This window comes from Rhinolophus ferrumequinum (assembly GCF_004115265.2).
Source record: "Rhinolophus ferrumequinum isolate MPI-CBG mRhiFer1 chromosome 15 unlocalized genomic scaffold, mRhiFer1_v1.p scaffold_54_arrow_ctg1_1, whole genome shotgun sequence".
Lineage (NCBI taxonomy): Eukaryota > Metazoa > Chordata > Mammalia > Chiroptera > Rhinolophidae > Rhinolophus > Rhinolophus ferrumequinum.
This window is the reverse complement of record NW_022680357.1, coordinates 13,094,329-13,121,886: the sequence shown is the minus strand read 5'-3', so window position 1 is coordinate 13,121,886 and position 27,558 is coordinate 13,094,329. Positions and strand designations below refer to the sequence as shown.

The 27,558-nt window shown below is 41.7% G+C and overlaps 1 protein-coding gene and 1 non-coding gene across 5 annotated transcripts; both read right to left on the bottom strand.

Moving 5' to 3' along the window:
• Nucleotides 1-699: 699 nt before the first annotated feature.
• BFAR (bifunctional apoptosis regulator) lies at nucleotides 700-26,653 on the bottom strand. 4 transcript variants are annotated; one of them, XM_033101255.1, is made up of 9 exons: nucleotides 26,436-26,653; nucleotides 15,400-15,736; nucleotides 13,889-14,093; nucleotides 13,005-13,174; nucleotides 10,765-10,909; nucleotides 5,367-5,540; nucleotides 3,717-3,919; nucleotides 2,031-2,063; nucleotides 700-901 (listed from the first exon to the last, which is right to left on the bottom strand). In XM_033101255.1, exons 2-9 carry the CDS (start codon nucleotides 15,660-15,662, stop codon nucleotides 865-867), a joined length of 1,230 nt encoding a protein of 409 aa, XP_032957146.1. In that variant the 5' UTR covers nucleotides 15,663-15,736; nucleotides 26,436-26,653; the 3' UTR covers nucleotides 700-864. The 4 variants fall into 4 exon arrangements, with proteins under 4 accessions (XP_032957146.1, XP_032957145.1, XP_032957144.1 ...); XM_033101254.1 differs by adding an exon at nucleotides 21,766-21,899 and having other exon boundaries at nucleotides 700-2,063; nucleotides 26,436-26,651; XM_033101253.1 differs by adding an exon at nucleotides 16,487-16,701 and having other exon boundaries at nucleotides 700-2,063; nucleotides 26,436-26,651.
• On the bottom strand, nucleotides 17,899-18,004 carry LOC117019897 (U6 spliceosomal RNA). The gene has a single exon (XR_004422582.1). It is a non-coding gene; the product is annotated as a U6 spliceosomal RNA (small nuclear RNA).
• Nucleotides 26,654-27,558: the final 905 nt, after the last annotated feature.

Genomic DNA, 27,558 nt, shown 5'->3' with positions numbered 1-27,558 from the left:
TGCCCACCTTTTTATTATTCCTTAACCCAGATTTGCAGAAATGGAATTCTTGCATCAAAGCGTCTCAATATTTTAAATAGACACTCTTTTGCTGCACCCGAGCCTGCTGTGATTGAGGTCTGAGGGAAGAGAGCGGCAGCGTGTGGCACTGGCTCTGGCGTGTCCGTCCCTCCTGCTGTCAGTCAGGAGTGAGAGTCCAGCCCAGCCCGCTTGCTCTTGGCCAAATCTCCTTTGCCCTCCTTCCCAGAGCAGATGTGGGTATCACTCATCTTTGAAGCAGGATGTGGGGAGGAGATGTGGGGCACTGGCCTGGGAGTCTGGCGACCTGTGGCCCAGCTCCACCAATGCCACCCGGGCTCTATCTCTTCATCTGGAAAGGAAAATAGTAACCCCACAAGGCAGGAGACCGGGGATGTGCACATACTGCAGTGTCCCCAAACCTGCAGTGTTGTCACTGTCTGGCAGGTCACGGGTGTTGAGCAGGTCGTCAGGCAGCCCTGCGGCTTGATGAGCAAACACAGACATTCTCCCTTCTTTCACTTAAGATACCTTAGGGTGGCTCCTTGGCTCAATGTTCCCATGAGGCAGGGGACCTTAAGCGTGACTAGCAGGTTGCATCAGGCAATGCAGATTTTCTTCATGTTTGCCAAACAATTTTCTCTTTATAGAAGTTGCCAAACAATTTTCTCTATATAGAAGTTTTATCTTTATAAAAAAAATCTTTATTTTTATTTCAAGTAAGTTGTTCGAACTTTGAGATGCAAAGTTTGAGTGAAATCTTCAGAGATACAAAGGATTAATGAATGGTTCATGGAGTCACAAAAGAACACTTTGGAAGCAAGCTTATCTCTGCGGGGCCCATCTTCAGATGGATCGATCACATTTCACACCTGTTTTCACACTGGAAGGAAAGAAGAGGCCATAGTTCATTTCATTCCTATTTACAATTACAGCATTTGGTGTAATTAGACTTGCTGTTTTATACAACAGAACAAGATGATAAAGATTATACAGTGTGAGGTCAATGTATAAAATGTTTCCTTGAACAAAAGGACTATCCACTATCCTGGATTTTATAGATTAAATTTTTAAAAACAAAACAAAGCAAACCCCAAAACAAAACAATTGTAAGTAGCACTGAGGCAGCTCAGCCTGATGTGAATTACTCTCCATTAACTGCCTGACATCCCACTTAGTCCCCCAACTCAGAGAAAGGGATCCCAACTCGTAAAGATTACAAGTCAGAAACAGTGATAAGTCTAACCATCATTCTAGTCTCAAACGGAATCCTTTAGAGGTTTAACTCGAAAACTGAGCAACTCTTCAGTAAGACAGAATCGTCTCTTGGATTTTGGTTTTTCCTCTGCATTTTTTATGTGCAACTATCTATGCCTATGACAAAATCTCCCATTTTCCTACATGTGACTTAGAGGACACGCTTGGCCTCCACAAGCCTGGTCTTGGGTTCTGTGTCAGGGCTCCAACTTGCCCTGGGAGCCTTTGTCCTGTCACTGAGGTTAGGACAAGGGACTGCTGATGTGGCAGCCTTCTGATGTCGCCCACACCACGTCCTCTGCAGACCGTTGGTCCATGCAGGCCGTTGTTGACTGGGTCTCCCAATCTCCTGTGAGCAAGGTGGCTGGGTGGGAGGTGCTGCTGCGGTGTCAGCCCGGCTCTGAGGTGTCAGGCCCTACTGCCACAGTGCCACAGGCAGAGGGAGAGAGGACCTGGGTGTAGCCTTTGACACAGCCACACCTTGTTTACTAGGGGAAGAAAGTAGGAAGTCCACTCCCCACCCCCCTTCACTTAAGCATCAAAGCTCATCCATCAGGGAGGCGGGGAGAGTCCCTCAGGGCCTGGCCAGTGCCAGTCAAAACACTTGGGTTTCCAGCCGTCGGACTTCCTTGACCACGAGATCAATGTTAATAATTGGGTTAAAGTACAGGGCCCAGTAAAATAAACAGTTGCAAACAAACTGAGGAATGAGGGGCCAGAACATGGCCACAAAAAGCCCCTGTGTTGATACTTTCCAAAAATGGCTCCACATCCTCTGAGGAACAGTCCTGAAACAGAAGAGAAGCGTGTGAGAGCTGGGATCCCGATGGCCGTCCTCACGGCCACCCCGAAGCAGGCGCTCCCACCCTGGGCGTTTCCCACGCAGTCAGGTGGCCTGTGCTGCCACGACCTTGCTCTTCGGTGCCCTCGACATACTTTTGCCTGCCTGACCCAGCTTCACCTCCCGGGACACAATCTAGAAGGTGCTTCCTCAGGGCACTATCGTGTGGCCCCCCCACCAGGTGAGGAATCCCCATTACAGCCCCAACCCCACCTGCTTCGTCGCTGTGTCACATTTGTATATACGGGGGTGCCAAAGAAATGTATACACGTGACTTGTACTCATATCTTTTGTTATCGGTATATATTGAATATTGCAATTTTAATACAGTTTTTTCCTTAAAATGTATATACATTTTGGGGGCACCCTCTGTATTTAACATACCTGTGAAGTCTGTTAAATATATACACATTTATGCTCTGTGTTAGGCTATAGGTCTCTAGATACAGACTGTCTTCCTTACCAAACCATCTGCAGTGCCCAGCAGAGAGCCAGGGCAGAGTAGGGGCTCAGATAGCTGTGCATGAATAAATAAGTTCATTGAACTGAAGCAAGTGAGAGAGATTCTTGTCAGGTTCTCAGAACTATTTATAAGGCTGCTCAGATACTGGTGTAGTGATGTGTTACTTCTGCCTGCCCAGTAGTCACCCCTTTTATTCTGGAAATACCCTCTGCGTTTTCCTCTGGGGGGCCTTCCTCCCCTATTCTTTCCCATATGGCCTGGGAGGAGCTGAAGCCAGCTCCTGGTTGGGGGAATGAGTGCATGCCTTGAGCCTGGACAAGGAGAGCCCCACATACCCCCCGTACCATGTGATGGGTTCAGGTGGACATGTGACCGAGGCTGGGCCAATCAGAACAAAGATGTGCGAGCCCTGAGGCTTTCATAAGTGCTACAGGGAAAGAAGTGCTCCTTCCACAAGGGTTGCTAAGCTCAGCTCTATGCCGGCAGTGCCCTAGGGCCCCCACATGAAGAAGTTGCCTGAGGCTGAACAACACAAGAAAGAGCAGAGCTGGGAGAGGGAAAGAGTCAGTGCCTGTGACAGCATTTGGGTCTCTGGGTCCAGCCATGCAGGAAGCCTTAAGTGGGCATTTTCCTTTTTAGGAAAGCTAGTTTAGGTTGGTTTCTGTCACTTGCAACCAAGGATCCTGACTCAGTGACTGTCCAGTCCAACTTTCCCATTTTACACATTAATCCAGAGAAGTGATTACTGTTCAGTTGGTGGCAGAGCAGGATTAGAACCTATGCTTACAGAATTCCTCATCTCTTTATGCTCTACCACAATTCTGTTTTCCATAAACTACCCTTTTCCCCAGTTGTTTATTCCTTAATTATTAAAATCCTTCATGTGTACCCTCCACCCCCAGAAATTATATGGTAGGTTTTATGTGGGGATAAGATATATGGAGAAACACTTTAAACAATGAGCACCATGAAAACCTCCCCCCTGCCCAACACAAGGTAATTTTTCCTATTTGCTGCTTAAGTAGCTGTGTCTAAACCAGAGCCCGAGGAGACTTCGTGTCTGAGTAATACTTCAGTCACCTTACTACTTCAAAGGCCCTATTGCTCCAATCATCTCCAACATAAAAACATACTTACTTCAGTTCACTTCTTGACCAGATCCTCCAAAAGGAGAATAATTCCAGAACCGAGAGTAACATGGCATTGACGATGAGAAACCGTGACGTCCAGTAATGAACCTCCAGCCAGTCCCAAGCAAATTCAGCAATCAGCTGGTATGGAAGGAAGGAGTATTTGACCAGGAATTCTCTCCACTGCTTCCATGTGGGCTCTCGAAGATCCTTTAAAAGTTACATACAAAAAAAAGAAATAAAAATGGATACGAAAAATTATGAGGATTGACTTTTTAGATGAAATATTGTGATTATCCCTGTGAGTTTCACATTTTTTAAAACACACTCAATAATATGAAATGAAATTTCCATCCATCAACTCACCTTGTGCTAATTAATCTTACATTGGATAAATGTTACCGAAGAGTTTGAACTGAGATGCTTGTTACATAATCGTGGAAGCTCAGAAGTAAAAATCTAAGCATGAGTTATAAATAATGAGGTTGAAATGAATTGAAATTAACTATAGCTTTTTAAATTTCTTCATCACTGCATGGGTAGCTCAGTTTCCTAACTTCAACATCTTAGCTGTGGTAGAAAGACAGTAGGTCATGGAAAAATTAAACACAGACCTTGAAAAAGTAACTTTTGGGAAAATAAAACTTTAATTACAGGTATTAGCCGATGATTAACAAGAGTATTTAAACAACACACGCATCCGGAAGGCTAAGCTTACCAAGACTGTACAACGGAGCAGATACTAACTATTCTAAGAAACAAGGTAGCGTGATGAGTGGGCGTGCGTTGTGGGGACTTGTTAAAATGGAAAGGCCAGGGGGTCTCTGTGCTCCCAGTCCATAGTGCAAAGTGGGTAGAGAAACATTGTGCAAAGGGGCTAATCAGCAGGCTTTAAACTACGTCCAGCGCTGGAGTCAGTCAGGCAGGCACTTGAATGAAATGTTTAAAAGCGGGTCTTTGGAGATTTCTGAATTCTATGTCAGCATTTATGGGTGTGGACCATATATGACGATTCCTATATCCATGTGACTTTTTGAGATAAACAGATGAGAGGGATTGCCCCAAGAGTAGCAATGCAAATGACAGTGTACCCTCATCAAATGACCAACTAGACACAGAGAAATCACCCTGAGTCCATGGGATCCACCAACAATTCTGAAGAAATCCATGAGTCAAACTGAAGAAACGAGCCATGGTGGGTAACCATCCCTGCCAAGAACCCTGGGGTCAGGAGACGTGACAGCTCCCATCAGTGAGCTGAACGATGGAGAAGTGTTCTGAGGCGAACAGGATGGCTGCTACGTCTGTCTGGTGGTACAAGTGACCATCTGGGAATCCTATTGAGAGACAGATTACCAAGCTGGCAGGCCCACAAATCTAACCTTCGGGCAATCTGGACCGAAGCAATGCTGGGCTTTTCCCCCCTAAATATTTGAAGTCCAGAGGACAGCTCCTCTTGCTACGCAATGCAGGAAACAAAACAGGCTTCTGGGAGTGGGGAAGTTCCTGCTTTATTTTCTTTTGTAGGGGCTCTCCTTGCAAAATTCAGATGAAAGCTGGGTGTAGTTTGGTCTTCCGTGACAGGCTACAGGCATGTGTCCAGCTCTGTACCACACTGAGAAATGGTCTTTTCACTCAGGGCACTCTGCAGACCTACCAGAAGCTTGGTGAAGATGTCCTCCCCGGAGCTGTCTTCTTGCAGAGGACAAATGGTGTGGATGAAGGGTAGGAAGGTGTCTGTGTAGTCAAACAGGTAGAGGTACAGCAGGCCAAGTCTGGGGGAACTCTTGAGGGCATACAGCAGGAACAGGGACCTGCCTGGGTTCACAGCCTGCAGAGGATGAGGTGGGCACAGGGTCACATTACAGCCATGCTGGTCAGCTCCCACCCATGCTCCTTTCTCAGCCTCAAACCCTTTGCCATCAGTCTTTTCTGCATGGCTTGCATAAACAATGAATGAATGAATGGCAAGAAGAGGCTAAGTAATCAATCTTTGGGCTACATTATATGAAGATCCAATCTCTCTCCACAGCTGGGGAGGAGAAAAGAGGGGGGATGAGAAGCATACTCCTGGGCACTACTAGAACACAACCTTTTTGGAAAGCAATTGTGCAAAATGTATCAGTCTTTAAAATGCTTAATTTAACCAATCTATTAGTGGGCACCACTTAATAAAAATAATCTGAAATACAGAAGGCTTTATGCACAAAATGTTTAGCATTGTGTATGATAGAGAAAAAGTAAAATCTGCGACCTAAGTAATGAAGTTACAGGAGATACTTAACCATTGAAAAATGTGTATGAGAAGTTGTGGATAACGCTCATGGTACAATGCTCAGTGTAAAAGATTAAAAAATGTGTAGCAATCCGATCTCAACAGTGTCAGTGCCATGAAAGCAAGGCCTTGTTCAGGGCTGAGATCCCTTTCCTAGAGGAGCCCCTGGGTCAAACCAGATGTCTACAAACAGCTGTGGACTGAATACAGAAACAGAAGGACTGCATAGAAATTGTCTAGAAGAAAACAGCAAAATGAAATGTTAACCATACTTGAATCTCAGGAGGGATTATGGGCAATTTGTTTTCATTTTCCTTTTGTGAATTTTGCTACAATGAATATGTATTTATATTTTCCTGATTATGAAAGTAACTGTAATGATTCAACTTACCTGATGCTACTAAGCATCAAATAAAATGGGCAAAAGATATGAATGGACACATCACCAAAGAAAATATAACGATGGCAAATAAGCATGTGAAAAAATGCTCAGTATGATTAGTCCTTAGAGAAAAGCAAATTAAACCAGTGAGATACCACTTTTTAGAATGGGGAGGGGCGAGAAGGAGGGCTTACAAAGGGGCAGGAAGAAACTTTTGGGAGTGATGGATATGTTCACTATCTTGAATGTGGTGATGGTTTCATAGGTGTGTACGTATGTTGAAACTTACCAAATTGTACACTTTAAATATGAGTGTCAATTATAGCTTGATAAAACTTAGAACATTCAACTTAGTTGAGGCTATTAATAGCTTACTATTAAATTGTTTTAAGTGTGATAATGATTACATTTAAAAAAAGAATCCTCTTTAGAGAGAGAGTCATACTCAAGTATTTAAGAGTGAAATAATACAATGTTTGGTTATGCTTTAATAGAAACTCAGGATTGGCGTGTAGGGAATTGGTGGAGGGGTACAGATGAAAGAAGAACACCCATGAGTCGATACTCGTTGATGCTGGGTACGACTACACGCTTCCTCTATTTCTGTATATTCCTGTAGTTTTCTGTAGTAAAAGATTTTTTTAAAAGGTCCAACTTGTGAAATGGCTGGTTCCAGGTCTGGAGCAGGAAAGGTACAAGAGTAACTTGAACATCTTGTCACATGAGACAGGAAAGTATCAAAGACTAATGAGGTCATGTCAAAAGGATTCACTAGCAAGTACATTAGAACTCAATTCAAAAGTTAAATTTAGAAAATGGACTCCCAAAATGAGGAGACTCCTACTCAAAAAAGATGGGAATAATTACTGAAATGTGTTCAAACGCATCACGAATGTTAAAATGCTCAGTTAATAATGAGCCTAAAGAAACTGGTCACCTTTGGAGGATAAGTGGGAGCCAAATCATTATTCTGACACTGGTAAATAAAGGATAAGAGTCAAGCATGTAACCTGTCTTTCAGTATAAACTAAGGGTAATCAAAATGTGTGTTGAGAGAAATTTTTTTTTTTTCTTTTTTTAAGATGTACTTCAGCTAACAAATGAAGAAGAAATCAGAGAATTACGGTATCACCATTTTGCAATCCCTAACGAACTAATGGATCGAAACAATCCATGATCACAGTGGCTGCGACCATCAGAAAAAGAGACAACTGGACATTGTGAGCCTCTGCATGGAAGAAAACACCACCACCTGTGAGGTAATCTTGCCAAAATACCAAACTGAAACCAAAGCAAGACTCTAGATTTAACTACTAGATTACAGGATATGCAGGGGACAAAGGGACCTGTTAGGTGACACCACAGGGAGACAACCAACAAAATTCAAAATTCAAGTTGTGGGCAAACTACAGGACAAAATGATCTGGTTTCTTCAACAAATAAATGCAGGTTAACAAAAAGAGGTAAGAAAAATCTATAGACTAAGAGAGACATAGGAGACAGAACAACCAAATGTGGGCCTTGTTTGGACCCTAGTTAGAACAAATCAAACTAAAAAAAAAAAAAAGTGTGATATATTTGAATACTGACAAGTTATTTGATAATATCAGAAAATTATTGTTAATTTGGGGGGGTGTACAATGGTGGTGTTTTAGTTTCATTTTTTTTAAAGTCTTTACTTTTTAGAGAGTCACACTGAAATATTTACCTATGAAAAATAAGGTATCTGGGATTTTCAAAATACACAGGGTGGGAGTAGTGGGGGTATTGTTGAAATAAACATGGTCCTGAGGTCCTGTTACTGGTATAGGTGGATGGCAGTTTTTTTAATCCTGCTTTTTTTTGTATGTTTGAAATTTTCCATACTAGTAGTTTTTTAAAAATCTAATAGAATTTTAATTTTAAAAATATCTGTATCCTAACTTAGGTGAGACAGACAGATATGGGAGCAGTTCATTCTAAAGCAGTGTTCCCCAACTTTTTCTCATTATCACCTCTTAAGGAGCCTTTTAAAGACTTTTCTTTTCATAATTCCCTCCACCCCCAACAAATATGAATACCACAGATAATGCTATATATCCCTTTGTGTACTGTGGTCTTAGGGAGACCACAAGTCACTGTAATATCTAGGACTTTTTCACCCCCCCCAAGAACCAGTGGCCTTGGGGCGATATTGCTCTTGTTGAGTATGCGCTCTCTAAAGGAACAAAGGTCCCAGAAAAAAGTCTGATTGCATCCAGCCACATCAGGGTTTAGTACATGACAAAGCGAGATGACCAGGTTACATATTTGTAGGTCTGGAGTCAGTGTGAATGTGGGACCAAAATATTACAACTCCTGGCTACTTCCTATCAGATAAGAAGGAAAAACCAACCACCCAGGGAGGTGATTCTGATGACAGCACTATAGTGGGGAGCTGTGTCCTTCCTGTCTGATGAGAACAGTGGCTTTCGGGACGTGTTGCACGGGACACAAAGGTTGGAGGAATCTTAATGATCAAATGGTCACCCTTAGGAGGGGCTGGCAGCGCGAAGAGCTGATGAGCAGACTGGTAAGATTCTGCTTGTTTTTACACCAGGACCACAATGATGTTTCCTCCCATTCACTCTGGTTAATACTGAGATGACTTTTATGTATTTGAAATAGCGGGGCATTGCTGGTTACGTGACCCAGAAATGTTCCCCCAGATACTAAAACCCACCATAGGATTAATATTGGCAGTGAAAGGAGTTTGACTTCATTAACAAAACTAGTAATTTATAGGATTAAGAAAGAAGTAGGGATTTTGAAAATTAAAAAACAAACAATAACACAAAAACACAACAAACTTTCTACTTAGAAACTCATGCCCATTCTTTAAAATTTTGAAGCTAGTGGATTTTTAGTTTTAAAGTAATACATGTACATAGTAAATACATTTTTTTCAAATGGTATAGAAATGTATTAAGTGACAACTAAAATTTTTCCTCCCATCCAACTCTCAATCCCCACATGAAAACACTGTTAACAGTTTGTGTATCCTTCTAGAAATTTTCTATGTATATGCAAACATACACATACGTACAAATGTGTATATTTCCCAGTATGCTTTTATTTTCAGTTAACAACACAGCGTGGGCATCCTTCCTTATTAGCACCTTTGGTAATGCTTACACGTATGGATGTGCCATATTTATCTCACTGGGTCCTAACCTTGGGCACTTAGGTTGTTTTCCACATGCTGCTACTGCCAACCATGCTGCGGTGAACATCTTGTTGAAAGACCTTTTGTGACTCAAACATCCAATTCTCACTATGACTCTCTAGGTCATTTACTAAGGAGGAAAAGGGCAGCACGAGGCCTGGGTGCTTGCTGGTGTTCCCACGGCCGGTGTGTCTGGGAGGGGCCCGGCGAGGAAGCCAGCAGTCAGGCTCCCAAGCCCCGCTCTTGATCACGATGCTGTGCAGCCTGTGCTCTAAATGACAGAAGTGAGACTGCGGCTCCAAGAGTCGGCGCGGTTTCAAGTTTTATAGTTCCTGACGAACTGCTCTCCAAAGAGACTGCACCAATTTATGATCCACAAAACACGAGTGCCTCTTTCCTCATATTTTAAACTTTTTCATCCTTGACAATACTATAGAGGACAAAATGGCATCTGGTTGTTTTAATTTGTACTTCTTTAAATATGAGTGAGCATTTCCCATAAACGTACTGGTTATTTATATTTATTTTTCTACATCATGTCTTTTTTAGGGTATAAGTCGGAATATTCCAGATATTCTATTACAAATAAAAAAAGTATTCGTTTTAAGTATAGTATTTGCAAAATCTACTCTGTGAAGGACAACCAGTTGGTGCAGTCAGGTGGAAGAACAACTTACCAATATCTAGCCAACTTGAAAATGTATGTTACTTGTGACCTCGTAATCTTAGTCCTCAGTATATGCCATAAAGAAACTCCTGTATATGAGCATAAGAACTTCCAAAACAGTGTCCACAGCAGCATGGTTTCTAACAGCAAATCTGGAAACAATATCCATGTTCATCAACAGGGAAACGCATCAATCGTCATAGCCTCCTGCAATGGAATACTATACCCAGTACTGTGAACTGGAGCCACAGAGAGAAAGGCTACTTGCAGAAGGATAGGCTCAGTTCCTGCCTTTTCTGTTACGGTTAAAAATCTATAGAACAATGGTCCTAGTGCTTGCAGATACATACCCATAATTCAAGTAGGAAAACACGCCCAGAAAGGATGTGCAGCCTGGGCCCCAGGAGCATGCGGCCTCTAGAGAGAGGGTGGGAAGGGAGGCGGGGGCTTCGGTCGTGTGTGATGTTTTCTTAAGCAGTGGGCACACACACGTGATTGCTATGCTGCTCTCTGTACTTTTTTCAATTAAAAAAAATAAAGAGTTCACCTTATATTCCCAGAGGTTTTGGGGGGGCTTCACGCCTAGGGCTTTAACACGCTCCAGTTCCATGAGGATTGCTCTTCTGTGGCTGCTATTTTCTATGGTATATGGTGCCCTTGAAAATTCTTCCTCTGTCAGAGTTAAAAGCAGTCTGTAGTGGGGAAGGGGAGAGATGTCTTTTGAGATTAAATACTAGAAGCAAACTTTCTACAGTCAGAGTTCCATCTTATAACACAAATACTTTAGCCTCGAGGTAAGCTAAGACACTTCATATATGAAATAATATTAATAACAGCAAACAATTGAATGCTATTTGCCAATGACGACCTGAAAATACTTTAATAAATCATCACTGACCCATTTAACAATTCTTATGCCCATTTTGTGGATAAGAAAATTGGCTTAGAGAAATAAAGTGACTCACCCAAGGCACAGCCAGGTCTGCTCTGCTCCTAACCTTTGATCTTTTTGCTATGCACTCTGACCTCTCACATAACTTATTTTTTAACGTGTGTGTATAAAAAAAAATTGGAAAGAAATCCAATAAAACATTATGACGTTAAGAGTAGTTATTTTGGGGTAGTGATTTAATAAAAATAACTGTAGATCTCTGATCTGTTCCCTTTCATCAGAAAACATGAATCCACCTCCACAGTGACTCGTCATTAAAAACACATCCCTGTACACTGGCAGATAGAGGCCACCACAACCACGGTTGGAAGTGCATACATTGATGTCCTTTTGTGGATAATTTGATAATATTTATTAATGTGGAAGGAAGACAGTTATGTAGAGAGATACTGTATTAAGTATGTAGAGAATTTTTTCAAACCACAATTCTGGGGTGTGTATGTGTGTGTGTGCCCTAATTCTTACAAAAAACAGATAATTAAAGTGAGAGCATTTTGTTTCCCCAAAGGAGAGTCAAATGTTGAAAACTCAGTACATGGGGCAAAATGACTAGGGTGGGAGGTGGGGCAGCCAGGCAGCCTGGCAGTGAGTGGACTCCAAGTCTAAAACTAGTAGATTAGAGAGAGCAGCTATTCTTAGCACCGCGTGCTGTTCTAAGTAACATCCCTGTGGTCCCTCCAAGAAAGGGAGGGACTCCAGTAAACGGGTTTGTCGATGGGCAGAAGCAAGCCTCCCCAGAGCCCAGGGATTAGTGAGCTGTTCATCCTCATGAGTTCCTCAGGGCACTTGCTACAATTTTGTGTGGAACTGTCTAGAACAGGAGAAGGGAAACAACCCAAATGTGTATTTGTAGAGATCAATTAAATAGACTCTAGCATATACACACACATACATAACAAATGTATGTAGACATACATATGTACATATAAACACAGGTCTGCTTAGGAGAACTGTATTTTCAATTTAAATAAATAAAATAATACATGTGTCTATGTGTATGTCTGTATAAACATTGAAAAAAATCTGGAAAGGTGTCCAGCAAGATGATAGCACTGGTTGTTTTCTCTGAAGAGTAGGATTACAAGGGTATTTCATTTTCAATGTCCTTTAATTCTACATTATTATTTTAAAATAAATAATAAATGTTACTTTTATAATCAGGAAGCAATACATTAAACATCTATGACATAACATAGTATAACCACTCTGGAAAACATTATGACAATTCCTCAAAAAGTTAAACACAGAGTTACCACATGACCCAGCAATTCTACTCCAATAGAGTATTGAAAATATATGTCCACACAAACTTGTACACAATCATAGAAGAATTGTTCATAATAGCCCCAAAATGAAATCAACCCAAATGTCCATCAACTGAAGAATGGATAAATAAAATGTGGTCTAGCCACAGAATGGAATATTATTCAGCCATAAAAAGGAATGAAGCACTGACACATGCAACAACTTAGATGAACCTTGAAAACACGATGTTAAGTGAAAAAGCCAGACACAAAAGATCACACATATTGTATGATTCTATTTATATGAAATACTCTGAATATCAGGCAAATTCAGAGACAGAAAATAGAATGGTGGTGCTTGGGGCTGAGGTTGGGGGAAAAATGAGCATTGACTGTTAAAGGGTAAGAGCTTTCTTTTGGGGGTGATGAAAATGTTCTAAAATTAGGTTGTGATGGCTGCACATATCTGTGAATATATTAAAAACAATTTATTACACACTTTCCGTGGGTGAACTGTCTGGTATGTGGATGATATCTCAATGAAGCTGTTTAAAAAAATGTTAGTGACATGTCAAAGATTTTGCTCCTCACCTTCCATTTACTCTTTCAGATAAAAACCTGTCTCTGTAGAGAGTGGCCCAAGGACCCAGCTGCTCCAGCCAGAGGACAACTTCTTCTGCTGTCCATTTGGCCACAGCCTTGTGGACCAGGAGGTCGTGCTCAGATTCCCTGCTGCTCCAGTGATACACGAGCAGAACCACCTGGGGAGAAGTGACAGAGACCTTAAGACACAGAAAGGTCAGAGATGCTCGTTTCTGTATCTGTGAATGTGGGGCCAGAAAGGGAAGAGGCTGGGCTTGAAGGGGATGATGCCAGGTCCGTCCACAGAAGTAGGACAACACCCCTGCCAGAGAACTGGGGCATAACTCTCTGCAGGTCAGGTGTGTTGACTGCTGGGCCGTGAGGGAACAGAGACAGGAGCAGGACTCATCGCCTGGCACCTGGGGGCACTACACCCTCAACCCCATCAACCTGGCCAACATAACTGACTCATGGGCCTTTTCTGCTGGGAAATTTGTTAACATTTAGATTTCCGCAGAGACTACTACAAAGTAAGTAGTCTCTACATGGAAGTTAGTAAAGTGCTGTGCTCAAGACTATCATCAAGGCAGACACGGCGTTGAATTCCAGTTCTAATACCTTTCTGGACCAGTTTCCTCATGTCTAAAATGGGAATAATAATGGTGCCTATTGCATAGCTTATGAAAAAGAGGAAATGGGATAAAGCTCAGATTTACTGGGCTCTGAATATCATGTTGTCTACTTGAGTAAGCAACATCCCCAAAGACTCATACAACCCAGCAGTCAATTACCATGTGCAGTTATGTCATCAGTCGTTTAGGTGTATTTCAACAGAACTGACTTCAGTGGAAACCATGGGGGGGTGGGAGACAGAGAAAGTGCAATAAACTTACTGCCACACCAGTTAAAGCTGTGAGCACTCCGGAGAAGAACCCCCCTCCTCTGTGCTGATTCACGCGGCCTGTGTTGGGAACTAAAGGAATCTGATCATTCCCATATTTCTGAAAGGCTGCAAGACTCTGGACTATGTCATTATTCTGCTGAATGTCTTCAAATCGCATCCTAATGGCATCAGGAAATAACTTTTCAATGGCATCCCTATGGAGAACAGAAAAAACATCACAAGGGAATTATTTGATGAAATACACTTTGTAAGTTTAGAGGACAGAATAAAACTGATAGTCAACATTTAATAATAGACAAGTACTCTAGGAGAATGGTCAAGATGATTGGTTATGGCCCTATTGGTAACAGCGAAAAATGAAAAACAACCTACATGTCCACTGTTAGGGAAACAGCTAAATAAAACATGGTATATTCATACAATGGAATACTACAAAGTAAACTTTAGAACCATGCATATAGAACACCACTGATGTGAGAAACTTTTCATTTCCTATTGGCACATATATATGTAAAAATACTTTTAAAAATCTGAAAGAAATCACAACTAAGTCATAACTGAAGTTACTCTGGGGAAAAGGAAAGAAGTATTTTAAGATGGGGGATGGGTCAAAGGGGTCTTTAGCTTTATCAGTAATGTTCTAATATTTTAAAAAGAATGTAAACAAATGTATATACGTATTGTTCTGTTATTAAAAATTAATTCATAAAAAGGAAAAAAGTGAAGTTCAGTAGTAAGAGAAAAGACCAACCATCAGGTCATACTGTAGGGTTCTTTTAGTTTTCAATTACACACAACCAGAGAACCTCCTTCAATTTAAGATTAACCTTCAGGTAAAACAAGGCTGACAGATAAAGGCAAAGTATTTGTAATACATTTCCTGTGAAAAAGAGAATGTTGGGTTAATGTTTTCATGGAACTTTCTGGTACTCTGTTGATATCAAGACAACAGAAGAAGAGACAAGGAATTTAGCCTCAAAGAGCTCAGAGGAAGCAACACTGTCAAAGAATTTTGAACATTATGAATACCATGAGTGGAATAACCTACTGTCTGAAAGGTCTTGCTGTTTGTTGTGTGATGCTGTGCATGAGAACTTACCTCTATTAATGTGATGACTGGAGCAGAGTTTAGTCAAAGATTATGAAAATCAGCATCAAGCCAGTTATTGAGACTTCTACAGCTACACCATTTTCTGTTAGACCTACGGTGTCTCAGTGAATACAAATCAATAAAAAGTATCATATGGCAAAGGATTACAAGCAACGGATTGATAACCAGAATGTCTTTCTTTCATAATAAGTAATAAACAAATCACAGTCGCCTATGAGGAAAGGAGTCTGGATTTTCAGGTGCTTGAGCTCCCTGATTCACATTCCAGCAGATCCAAATGACCACTGGGAGGTTGGCTCTGCACCTCCGGCCTTTTCAAACATGGCTGCACCATTAAGAGACCACACTGAACAAGCTGTTATGTGCTACCAGTACAGACTGAGCATTACCTGAGGAGAATATTAACTTTGGGGAAACCTTCCCACTTTTCTCTGCATTCTGGACACTCTGTTTTCTTCGAAGAGGTCCACCATAAGGCTAGGCAGTGCCGGCAGAAGCTGTGCCCACAGTTCAAGGTGGTGGGGTTAACCAGGATGTCGTAACAGCAGTGGCAAGAAAATTCACTAACAGAAATCTGAGGGCTGCTGCTCTTGAGAGGGTCATCTTTCTCAAGGGACATTGTGTTCAGATCATTTTGCTGAGACTTCTCCATGTCTTAGCAAATTCTAGGATCCACAGGCAAAGAAAATTTCAGACTTAGAAAATTGCTGCAAAGCATCATCAAATCTAAAAGAGAAACAGAAATAGGACAGATATTTTAGTAGGTGCTTGAGATTACTGCCATTATATTAAAGCTGATTTTTAAATGTAACAAATACGATTTCTAAAAATTCACATTCCAGGAACCAGATAAACATCACTGAATTTCTTTCTGGCCTATTTGTCATATTTTTTAAAAGTAGGTAAAGCAAAATAGTGTAGTGGAAAGTTCAATAGATGTGGATGGCAGTGTGGAGAATTCTAGATCCTTCTCTTTCATGAACTTCTTTTGAAAATGTACTTTTTCTAGCCTCAGTTTTCTTAATTAAATTTCTAAAATCCTTCAATGTGTGTGATTGTAAATAAACCAGCTTTTTGGCCCAGTAAAATGTCTCAAGTTGGCAGTAACAGATGTATTTCATGTAAATAACACATTTTATCCAAACAAATCTGCCTTCCCATTAAGTAATTATTTATTTTATAAGCATTTGATTTCAGAGCTCCCATAGGAGCAGTTCCAGGAAGTGAGTGAAGCTTTGTTTTCTAGGTGCCTTTTCCAGATCAACCTCCCATGGCTCAATATTACCCTCTCTCGCAAATCAACCCAAACATATGTATCATGCTGTCTGCATCTGGCCAATTTAGTACTGTAGAAACAGGTTAATGTCACCAATATGCAAACGGCAGAGGACTGTTCTCTTCTCATTCTCATGTGGGTCTCAGGAGAATTTTTTATTGACAGGCAGTGTGATGGAGAATCTCAATTCTTCAACTCACTAGGTCTGTGACTGTTCAGAAGTTATTGAGCTCTCTGATCTTGTTTCCTCAACAGTATAGAGACCTTCAAGGCTTCTTGTGAAGATTAGAGACAGTGAACGTGAAGTGGCTAGGATGGTGTGCTGTGGAAATGGGCTAAAGAAATGATTATTCATATTCTTCCTGGTGTCACCATAGTGTAGGCACTGGTGGGTAAGAGTTTCTCAGTCTTGCTGCTGTAAAGGGAAAGAAAGTAAATCACCGTCCATCAGCCACACTGGTCACACAGAGAAGAACTCACTGTGTATGTTTTGTAGGCACAGTGCTTAAGAATGCAGGTGCCAGGGCTGGGCTGCCTGGGTTCTTAGCTCACCTCTGCCCTCTACCAGCTGTGGGGTCTGGACCTCTTTGAGGCTCAGCTTTCTCATGTATAGTCTTTACCCCATTAGGAGGGCTCTTTGTTTTTTTTTTTTAAGATTCCAAAAATTTTTATGACCACTTGAAGAGCAGAAGGGTCCATACTAACCTCCAAATACGGATCACTCTGTATCACTGACTCAATCTTTTTTTTTTTAATATATTTTTTTTCAATTACAGTTGACATTCAGTATTATATTCATTTCAGGTGTCCACTGGGAGGTTTTAATAATGAAATAAGAGAATGCAAGTAAAGGGCCAAGTACAGAGCAGGCATATGGTAAGTAAACCTTAAATGGTAGCAATGTACTTGGTTTTCCAATACAGTGATAAGAGCGTTTTCTCACCATTTATAGGGTAAAATATTTTACATAGCACATGATAACACTGTGTTTTAAATAAGCAAATCTATTAACAAAGACTAGAAGAAAATACAATGAAGTCTTAGTAGTGGGTATTTTGGGTGGGAGAGGGTCATGACTGTTTTGATTTGGGTTTTTGTACTTACCAAGTTGTTATTAATGAAAATGTGTGACATTATAATAATTGTAAAATACATATATAAAATTGTCAAATACATGTTTTGGCCTAGCACCAATGGGAGATTTTCAACTCAGAGAATAAACACAACTAAATTTTAAACTCAGTGTTAGGGTGGAATAGAGAGTCCTCATCCAGTACTAAGAAGATGATTAGATAAATATAAATTTAAAAGATTAAATATAAGATAAATATAAATTTTTATAATGTATATATTTAAGTTAATACAGTTATTTACAATAATAGATCATAGTAAAGAAGGTAACGACCTTCTGTAGGCCCATTAAAAACTTCTTTTTGGAAGAAAAAATCTGAATAAATGTTCTTAATGACAAATTCTAAATTATTTCTGGTAATATTTGCTCATTATTTGTATGTTTAGGAACATTTAAAAAATTTCTAAGTGCTTTCCTTTTGGCAGTCTCTTCAAATTGCTAAGGAAATGGGATGTGTTACGTAGGTTTGTTGTTGTTTTTTTGAAACATGGACACTTCATGAATTTGCGTATCATCCTTGAGCAGGGCCCTGTTAGTCTTCTCTGTATCGTTCCAATTTTAGTATATGTGCTGCTGAAGCAAGCACAAAGGGAATCATTTTGATAACGTAGTTCCTTTATTTGGCTAATAGTGATTAAACAACTGCCATGTGGAGAGTATTATTCCAGGAAATAATAATTGAACAATTGCTATTTCTTGAACATTTCCAATGAGCTTGGACACTGGGCAGGCCCTTTAGATACATTCATAATCACATCTGGATTCAGCGTCAGAGGAAAGATACGCTTCCAGTGAGGGCTGTGCAAGGGGTCAGAAAATACGGGCCCGGCTTGGCTGCTGCTCTCACTGTTTTCATGGGGAGCAGTGAGTGTTAGGGGAGACACAAGTCTTGTGTGCCCAGGTAACAACAGGTGGGCTGATGGGAGCACATAAAGGTTTCAGAGGCAATGAGATCAGCAAAGCTGTACTTGAGGATGATAAATCTCATTAAGAAGGAGGGCTTAGGCTGGGACAAGTTAGAAGTGAGGTGTCACCACTTCTGGGACTATGGTGGCAAAAACGAAAATGGCAAAGAAATGAAAGGTGGCAAACAAAGAGATCAACCTATCAGAGAGATATTAAGAAAATAATTTATGGGCTTTGGTGACTAGAGAGAAAGAAATATCAAAGATGCAGGCTTGGTTTCAGAACTAGGGAAGAACAGTACATCTGATAGAAATGGGTCACTATAAACAAATGGGGCCAATCTTGGAAACGTTAGTTGAATTTTAGAACGGTTCAGTTTGAGGCGATGACAAGACTTCCAAGAACAACTGTCTAGTGAGCAGCTAGAGATACAAAACTGTAGTTGAGAATTAAGAGTGAAGCCATGTCTGGGGATTTCTGAGTCATTTACAGAAAAAGACAATGTATATCGAAAATAATTTCTCACAAATTAGCCTTTTAAAACTGCAATGCATCAGTAGTTACTAGCTTACTAGATCTGAAAATTTATTTTTCATGCGAGAAAACAAATCACCCACTGACATCAAAAGTGTATTTTATAAGCCGTATTTTGAAAAGCTAAGGTGGCCATAAACTCTGTTTTATAATTGTCTTTAACAAACTAGAAACTGCGTGGACTTTGATTACATCTTGGGAATTTTGCTAGTTTCATTTTACCCTAAATTCAAAAGGTGAAAGCTAAAGAGAAAAAATATGTATCTTAACCAAATTCAGTTGATCTTTTCTGCTGTTTCTGTCTGTATGTATTTGGGTTATTTCCATTAAAGAAAGCAATACTTTTAAAGGATGAAAGTGCTTCTTCAGTGATAAAATCTAGCTCAGACACTGAAGTTCCAAGCCGTGGTGTTCTGACCTCAGTAAACACACCCTCCTGCACTGGCAGTGATTAAAGGGCTCTTTGAGAAGGCCCAGTGTTCCTGAGGATGTTTACAGCTGTTCTCTACAAACTTGGCGCACTCAGCAGCAGGTGGAGTTGTGAGAAGGTTCCCTGGCTCTTTCTGAGCTCCTTCACAAGTCAGCTGTGTTAGAATATCCCTGACGCCTCATGGCCTTTTCCCCTTGTCTCAGAGGCCTCAGGGAAGACCGGGAGGATGTGGGTAGGATTGGAAAAAGGAGAGTCATTCCATTCCCACCCACCACCAGTGCCCTGTTCACATGGTTACACTTTGGTTTATGTTTATGGACCCTGACAAAGATACATACTGAGAAAGGCTCCTGGGGGCTAACTGGGCTCAAATTTAAAAACAGAGCCTACCAGCCATTTCTGCACAGGGGCCTCTCAGGCAAACCACACTTCACAGAGAAGCCTGCACTGACCTGTCTTCTTGCACTGCCATCTGAGCCAGCCCTTATAAAGGAGTTCCTGGAATCTATTTCAACCAATAGGACTGAGACTTTCCCCCATTCAATTGGAGCTACCATCAGCATCTTCATCTACCAATAAGAGCAGCTCCATTCTGACCAATCAGGACAATGCCTCAAATCAAACTTTGAGGATTTGGAGTCCTCATTTGCATAAGGACAGACAAGGGGTGGTACTTGTGATTTATAAGTCAGCTCCCCTCTGGCTCAGATTGGCATTTTGCCTTTCCACTGAAGACTGCATTTCCCTGGCAGGAGCTGAAATACAGAAGACATCTCACTGGAGCAGAGCAGAGTTGTTTAGCTGGAGAGGGGCTTCACCCCTGGGGCTATTCCACAGCCATGCCAGTTCATAATTGAGCTGTAGCACTGTTGAGCTGTTTGCACTGAATAAAGTTTCCTTCCTCACTGCACTCCAAATTGGGGATTCCTGTTGGCATTGAATTGGCACCAACAACAATCAGTTGACATGTTAATCACCACATTGAATTACAAGTGTTAATTACATAGTTCAAAACTAATGGAAAGAATGCCTGCAAAACTGCAAACAGACAAGTTTAAAATGATAGGTTGAACACCGCAGATTTTTAAAGAGTACAGCAAAACCTCTGGGGACTGTGGGTTCTGGAAAAAAGTTAGGTTTCAATTGATGTCTGTAGAGGCGTTTCAGGAGGTCTATGCATATTCTGAAATTACACGCCAAGCTTGAGCATGTAATCCGAGCATCTTCCCAAAGGAAATCTCTAGTTTTTATTAGGCTCTCAAAGGAGACCAAGGCCCAAATAAGGTTAAGAAGTCCTGGTCATCCATTGGGATCCAGGCTTTCTCTGCTCCCTCGAGTGGTTCTAATGATGCAGGTGGGCCTGTCCACAGTGATGCAGCATTATCATCGTGAGCACCCATCATCCGTGTCGTGGAACAGTTTCCACACTGGCACCCACCACTCCGCTGTGGCAACATCCGGCCTGCAAGCAGGTTTTCTTTCACGTGGTCTTTCTCTTCCTCTGCCCCCTCTTCTTTCTCTTTCCTGTTCCTCTTTCTCCTCTCTCTCTTTTGAAGCTGGTGCCAGCATTTTAAAAAATCAGATTTCACATAAACACCCAGATTCCTGGCTTCTACTGAAAAAACTCAGAAGGTCTGGCAACATTAGGCTCTCATTGTATGTGACAAGAGTCAGCTTAAGCTGAGTAACTCAGCACCTGCCCCCTTCAGACAGGGCAAGCCAGGCTTTAGTTTGCTATGCACCTGTTTCCTCATTTCTATTATTTGTCTGACCCCTAGGGATATGTGTTTTCATGTCATACCATAAGGTGATGCCTTTCGAGTCTATTGATGAGTGTATGATGTTTCTAGGTTAACTGGCCTGAGGCTAGTAAGCTTTTGGGAGTTCTGTCAGCTCTCCATTTTCCTGTCTCTTGATACGCTGTCAGGTTGTCACTTACCATTGCCAAGAAAGTAACTGCCTGTGAAGTTTTCCACAAAATTTTAAATTACTGCTTCTATTCTGCTTTAGACTCAGAGGCCAAATAACCCTGCTCAGCAGATTCTGTGTGTGAAAGGTTCTGGATGAACCTGAGGGCAGGGATCAAGTCTAAAAATTCTAAGTCAGCTTTATTGTCATCATATCCCCAGAGACCGAGGTTAGAATGAAAGGAGTAAGAGTTTGTGGGCTCTTCTATGAGTCAAGTATTTTGTACAAGGCCTTTAAGACACTGACTTAGTTGTTTGGAAGTATTATTTACTTCCTGATTCTGAGAGACAGTGTAATGCAACTCAGCTTTAAAATCAGAAGACAGTTCTGAGTCCTCGCTCCACTATTTACAAGCCATGAGATCATGGAGAAATTTCCTCATTCTCTCCAAGTCTCACAGTAGTATATGCAAGGAACGGGGTTACTGCTACCACCTCACAGGCCGTCCTGAGCAGTAAGAGGACACGTGTAAGCTCTGGCACATAAGAAGTATTCAATAAACGTGGTACCTTCTTCCATATCATGTTCCAGGTGGGTGACACTTCCCAATCCAAGTGAGGAATGCCTCAAGATGTCGTCCTCATGTCCATGCCATATAATCAACAATTTGTTCTAACATCTCACCAGTGTAACTTTAAAACACCTGGAGAGAGAAATTTTCTGAGGAACACACCACCTCTAAAATTTCAGTGTCAAGAATGGCATAAAATCTTACAAAGTATTAATATGTAAAATATATGAATAACCTGTATAGTTGACCTTTTCTAAAATGTTCATGGGTTTGGTCTGTTGGCACAACTGATAGGAAACCATTATCAGTCTTCACTGACTTGGGCAATTCCAAGAAATCTGTCACGATAACCTTTTCTATGTTTTTCTAAAGAAATACCTAACTGACATATATAGTTATCTGAAAAAAATCTATGAAGGGAAAATAAGGGCCGGACACACACAATCTCCCGGTAATTAATTCTGTGTAACTAAAGAACCTGGAATGAGCTGGGCTATTCCACGCTTGGAAGCGAAGTTGTTTGTGTGACTTCTTCGTCAAGTATTCATTTATTTATGGATTTATCCAGAGAGCTACTATCCCAAAGGAGGTGTTGGCACTGCTGATACCTGTTTGATTCTTTAGTCACTCAACTAATATTTAAGAAAGGCAATTAATACAATAATGTTTATTGAGTTTATCAAAGAACAATGCATTAATTTCTGAGTTTAAGTTAAGGATTTTAATACCTTTGCTTATAAAGATCTCATTATGTAATGATTGCTAATTCTCTAGCAATCATAACCTTCCAACTGCTTTGTTCACTGGTATATAATTAAGGTTCTACCTCTTCATTCAACAAGACATTTATTGTGATCACAGGACATCCCTAACGGTTTAGGAATAATCCTTTGAAGGGCTAAATTACTGCGATTCCAGTCTGAAAAATAGGATCTCAATCATTTCTTAGCAAAGATGTTCACTACAGGAATAAAAAGGTTTTGGCTTTCTATGGCAATTTCTTTTCATTACATACTACCTGACAACAGAGAATAATGACAAATACTTACTGAGCCTTATAGTGTGAAAGGCACAGCAATCCTATGGTATAATTACTACTATCATCTCCATTTTACAGATGAGAAAATGGGGCCCTCATTATAGAGGGCAGAGCCAGGTTCTAAATCCTGGTCTGACTTACAGCCTGTCCCCATAGCGCTACATTATCCCCATAATGTGATCAGGAACAGTTATTAGTTCAGAGGACTATTTGCTGCTTTATCATCTAGGCCACAGCATAGAGCTAACACTGCAAAGCTGAGAAATCCAAATAAGAGAAAATGAACTAGAATCTGACAACATTTTGGAACATGAACTCCAGTGTGTGGCTGTTAAGGTGACTGTGCTGTCGCATGAGATAAATTAGCAGAAACATTCACAATGGAAACAGGGGTAAGGGTGGCTGGGAGCACCCCCATTTCTGGCACCCCACGTCCACCTCTGGGGACACCACTATAAACACTGGCAGAATACTACAGACATTATTAAATCTTCAAAGAGTGACCATGCATTTCTAGTGATGATGAAATAAAAAGAAATGTGCCCAAATGTAATAAAGGGCAATAAAAAGAGACTTTATGTGTACTTCTTGTAGGTGGAAGGAACTGGCTTTCTTTAATACCAGAGAAGCATTTCCAGCCTCCTACCCTATAAAACCTTGTGTTTTTCCAACTCTAGATAGACAGATTTTCTTTCTGAATGGGGTCAGAAATCACTAGGGCAAAGGTAGCCAGCTCACTGCATGTTGATTTGTTGCCTGAACTTTGCGGCCCCGTGATTTACTGCCTGTGAGTGTGTTGGGCAAGACAAGAACACTGAGAAGGGTGTCCTGGCTCTCTCTAGAGACTGTCCTCTTTCTTTTCTGTTTCGTGGCATATATTCAAGGATCTACCCTCTATTAACTGCTGTAAATGTCCAATAACTCAGAAAGTGATCAAAAACTACTGGTAGTTACCAGTAACCCACACCTTAACCATTGTTTTTTAAGCTATTCTGTTATGGTTCACATATTATAAACTGACATATCCTTTTCAGGTTTAGCTCGCTCTCGTGCTTTTTGCACACTACTGTTTGAGTAGCCTTTGCCTCTCCAACTAAACTCTGGGCTCCCTGAGGTCAGGAACCAAGCCATAGAATTCTAGGGAACCTAAGAGTAGCTGGCACAAAGGTGGGCTCTAGAAATTTGTGGATGAAAATCAAATCAACAAAAATTTGACTCTCTATCACAGTAATTTCTTAGAACCTCCATCACAATTACCTGGCAAATTTGGTGAACCTGAGCAACGATATCTGGGAGAGAGGCCCAGGAATGTACATGTTAAACAAGCCCCTTAAGGAGAGTCTCATGCTTGTGGAAGTTTGGGAATTAGAGAGCTGTTACATACAGGTATACGTCATTTTACAGTCTCGATTTTTTGCGTTCCATGGGTGCTGTGTTTTTCTTTCTACAAATTAAAGGCAAGACCCTCCACCAGCAAAAAGATTATGACTTGCTTTATTGTGATACTGGCTTTATTATGGTGGTCTGGATCGTCTGGAACCAAAACCAAAACCTGAAATATGTCCGAGGTATACTTGTACAAATAAATACATACATGCCTAAATATATGTTTCAGACAAGGTCTGGGTAAGATGTGAATAAAATGAAGTTTAAATAACACTGCCAGTCTCATTTCCTCTTCTCTCCAATCCCTCCTTTCTCCACTGCACAAATCATCCTCCTGGAGCAAAATTCTGATCAAGCCCTTCCGTTGCTCAAAACCTTACTGACTATGAGAATTAAAACCCATAGTTGTAAGCTTGTCACTTAAGAATCTTTAAGGCCCGCGAGCAATCAACACAACATTTTAAGTAAGAGTACAAATTCTGGAGCCAGAATGATGAGTTCAAATCCCAATTACTAGTTGTGTGACCTCAGACAATTCACCTAACCTCTGTGCCTCAGTTTCCTCACCTGTAAAATAGGGATATTCACAGAATCTTCTTGATAGGGTTCTTGGTTACATGAATTAACATGTATATAATAGTGCCTGGCACATAGTGCAATATAGGTGTTAGCTATTACAATTATGATGGTTATCCCCTACTACTCACTTACGCATGCTCTGGTCCCACCTATTAATTCATTTTCCTGGGTCATTATTCCATATCACACAGTTCCCTCCAACAACGGTAACACAGCTCCACACCATCTCTGGGTCAAAAGTGTCCAATTGACAAGAGCCAAATCAACTGTCACTTGAAAATCTTCAATGCCTAAGTGCCTCCCACATCCAAATTAATCCTTCCTGCCTCTGTGTTAGTGTAACTTTTATTTGTGTGTGTTTCCTCATCTCATAGACTAATTTCCCTGGAGAGGCTCCTATTGTTGAATCACTGTGGTCTTAAGAATATAAGAAAGACCTGGGTTCCAAACCAGGTCACATTTATTCTCCCGGAGCCTCTTATTTCCTATTTATAAGTGACAAACTCTATTCATAGGTACTTGAAAAGAGTCTACTGTATGGTTGATTGGTGTTATTAACAGAATTAAATAGTTGGATTTACTGAGTGCCAGCTATGTAAGTAGTGCCAGCGCCGAGCACTGGAACATAGAAAAGAAAAAAAGAACTGCCCTGGAGAAGTACAGTTTTCCATCAAATTTATAGAGATAGGCAGGAAACGCAGAGCTCATCCTACACTCTGGCTGCCTGTTTACAAAACCGTGACAAAAACAAACAGCCCAATCCGCACGTGCACTCATGCGGGTTCTGGAGTGTGCGTGGGGAAGACCGTCAAGTTCCTTCCTATTGGCCTTTCATATAAAGTGACATCAAGACCACCCCCAATGGACCGACCAATGGGCTTTTGGGGAGGAGGACCGAACGGCGACAGTTGAGGGCATGGCAGTTTCTGGGGTCTCACTTTACAACAAAGTAGGAGGGCAGCCGCCTCGGGCACCGACAGGGTAGCCTCTGCCCTGCAAAAGGTCCCCAGTTAGACCTACAACCTAACTCTCCTTTGCCGTTCCTCACCCCCTTTTTTAAAAGAAAACTCCCTTTTGCACAAGTTCAGATTTCTGCCCGTGAGCTTGTTATCACAAGAGCTGGGTTCTAGCCTATCCCTAGTACGATTGCGTGTCCGTTTCAATTTCATTTCTGTGCGTCCGTAACTCTTACTTTAAAACGGGAGCGATCGTTCCGCCTTGGGGCAGATAGTGCCTCGCCAGTTAGACATGAAGCCCAGCCTTCATCTATCAGGAATCTAATTAATTCTGGACGCATTGTCGCAAACTACGGCAGGTGCCCCTCGGGGACGGGCGCCCCGTCGTCCCCCTCCAAGTTTTGTGGAAGCGACGTTCCCTCCCTCCTTGTGGAGACCCTGGAGCGATAGGTTGAAGCTGACCGCCGAGGGGACACAGGCGAGGCCCAGCGATCCTTTGTGCCGATGTGGGGTTCTCGGGAAAGGATGGGGAAGTTGGCCAAGTGGGGGTCCGCGCCTCGAGTCTAGGACTGCGGCTGTTCAGGACCCCGCGCCTAAGGGGGGAAAGCCCCGCACGCCTCGGACCTCGTCCCCCACGGCCGTCCTCCACATCCCGCCCCGAAATCAAGCCCAGTCCCCCTCGCCATCGCCCGACGCGCTGGGGCTTACCACTACGCTCATCCCGGAGACCATCCGGATGTCACCCCCGCCTGCACCCCTGCGGAAGCAGAGGAGAAGGTGGCAGCTTCACTTCCGGCAGTAACCGACTGACTGCGGAGGAGGGTGTCCCGGGCCCCCGACCATAGAGGAGAGGCCGCACTCGTTTCTGAGCCCCTTCAACCCCTCGACCTCCCCGCTGCCTAGAGCGGCCACTCCCCGGCCGAGGAGTTCAACGCATGCGTACCTCCGTGAGTCCCGCCCTTTACTCTTCAGGGACGGACAAGGGGCCAGAGCGTAACACCTCGAGGGCGAGGCGGGTGCCTGTCTTATCACCTCCCCAGCTCCTATTTCTGTGTCTGGAGGAAACAACTAGCCGGGAATTGAAACAATATTATAAGTGGGCACTGTACTCACAGCTTTTTTTGCCTGCACATTTTTATGCAGAAAATGGGAGAACCATGGCTGAAGTTCCATTTACAGTATTAAGAATCAGAACTCAAATGACTTTCTTACCACGTTTTTTCCTCCCAGCGTCTTGATCCGTTGAGAATTCTTGCTGATTATCTATTTTAAATCGTTGGCCTGGAGATTGTTAAAATGATCATTTGGAGTGACTTTTTTTTCCCCCTACCAATCAAACTGACTAAGAGTAAAAAGATTGGTAATGACCTGTGCTAGTGCTGAGAGTGAACTCATTTTCTGGACGATAATCTGGTAATAGGTATCAACATTTTTTTTTTATTGTGATAAAAGATATGTAACATAAAAATCACCATTTTAAGTGTTTTAAGTGCACAGCACAGTGGCATTAAGCATATCCACATTGTCGTGCCACTATCATCACCATCCATCTTTAGGACTTTTTCTTCTTTCCAAACTGAAATTCCATATCTGTTCAACACCTCTGCATGGTCCCTTCCCCCAGCCTCTGGTAACCAGCATTCTACTTAGGTCTATGAATTTGACTACTCTAGGTACCAAAATAACTGGAATCATACCGTATTTGTTTTGTTGTGACTGGCTTATTTCAGTTAACATTATGTTCTCGAGTTTCATCTAGTTTGTGGCATGTTAGAATTTCCTTCCTTTTTAAGGACGGATAATACATTGTATGTTTATATCACATTTTGTT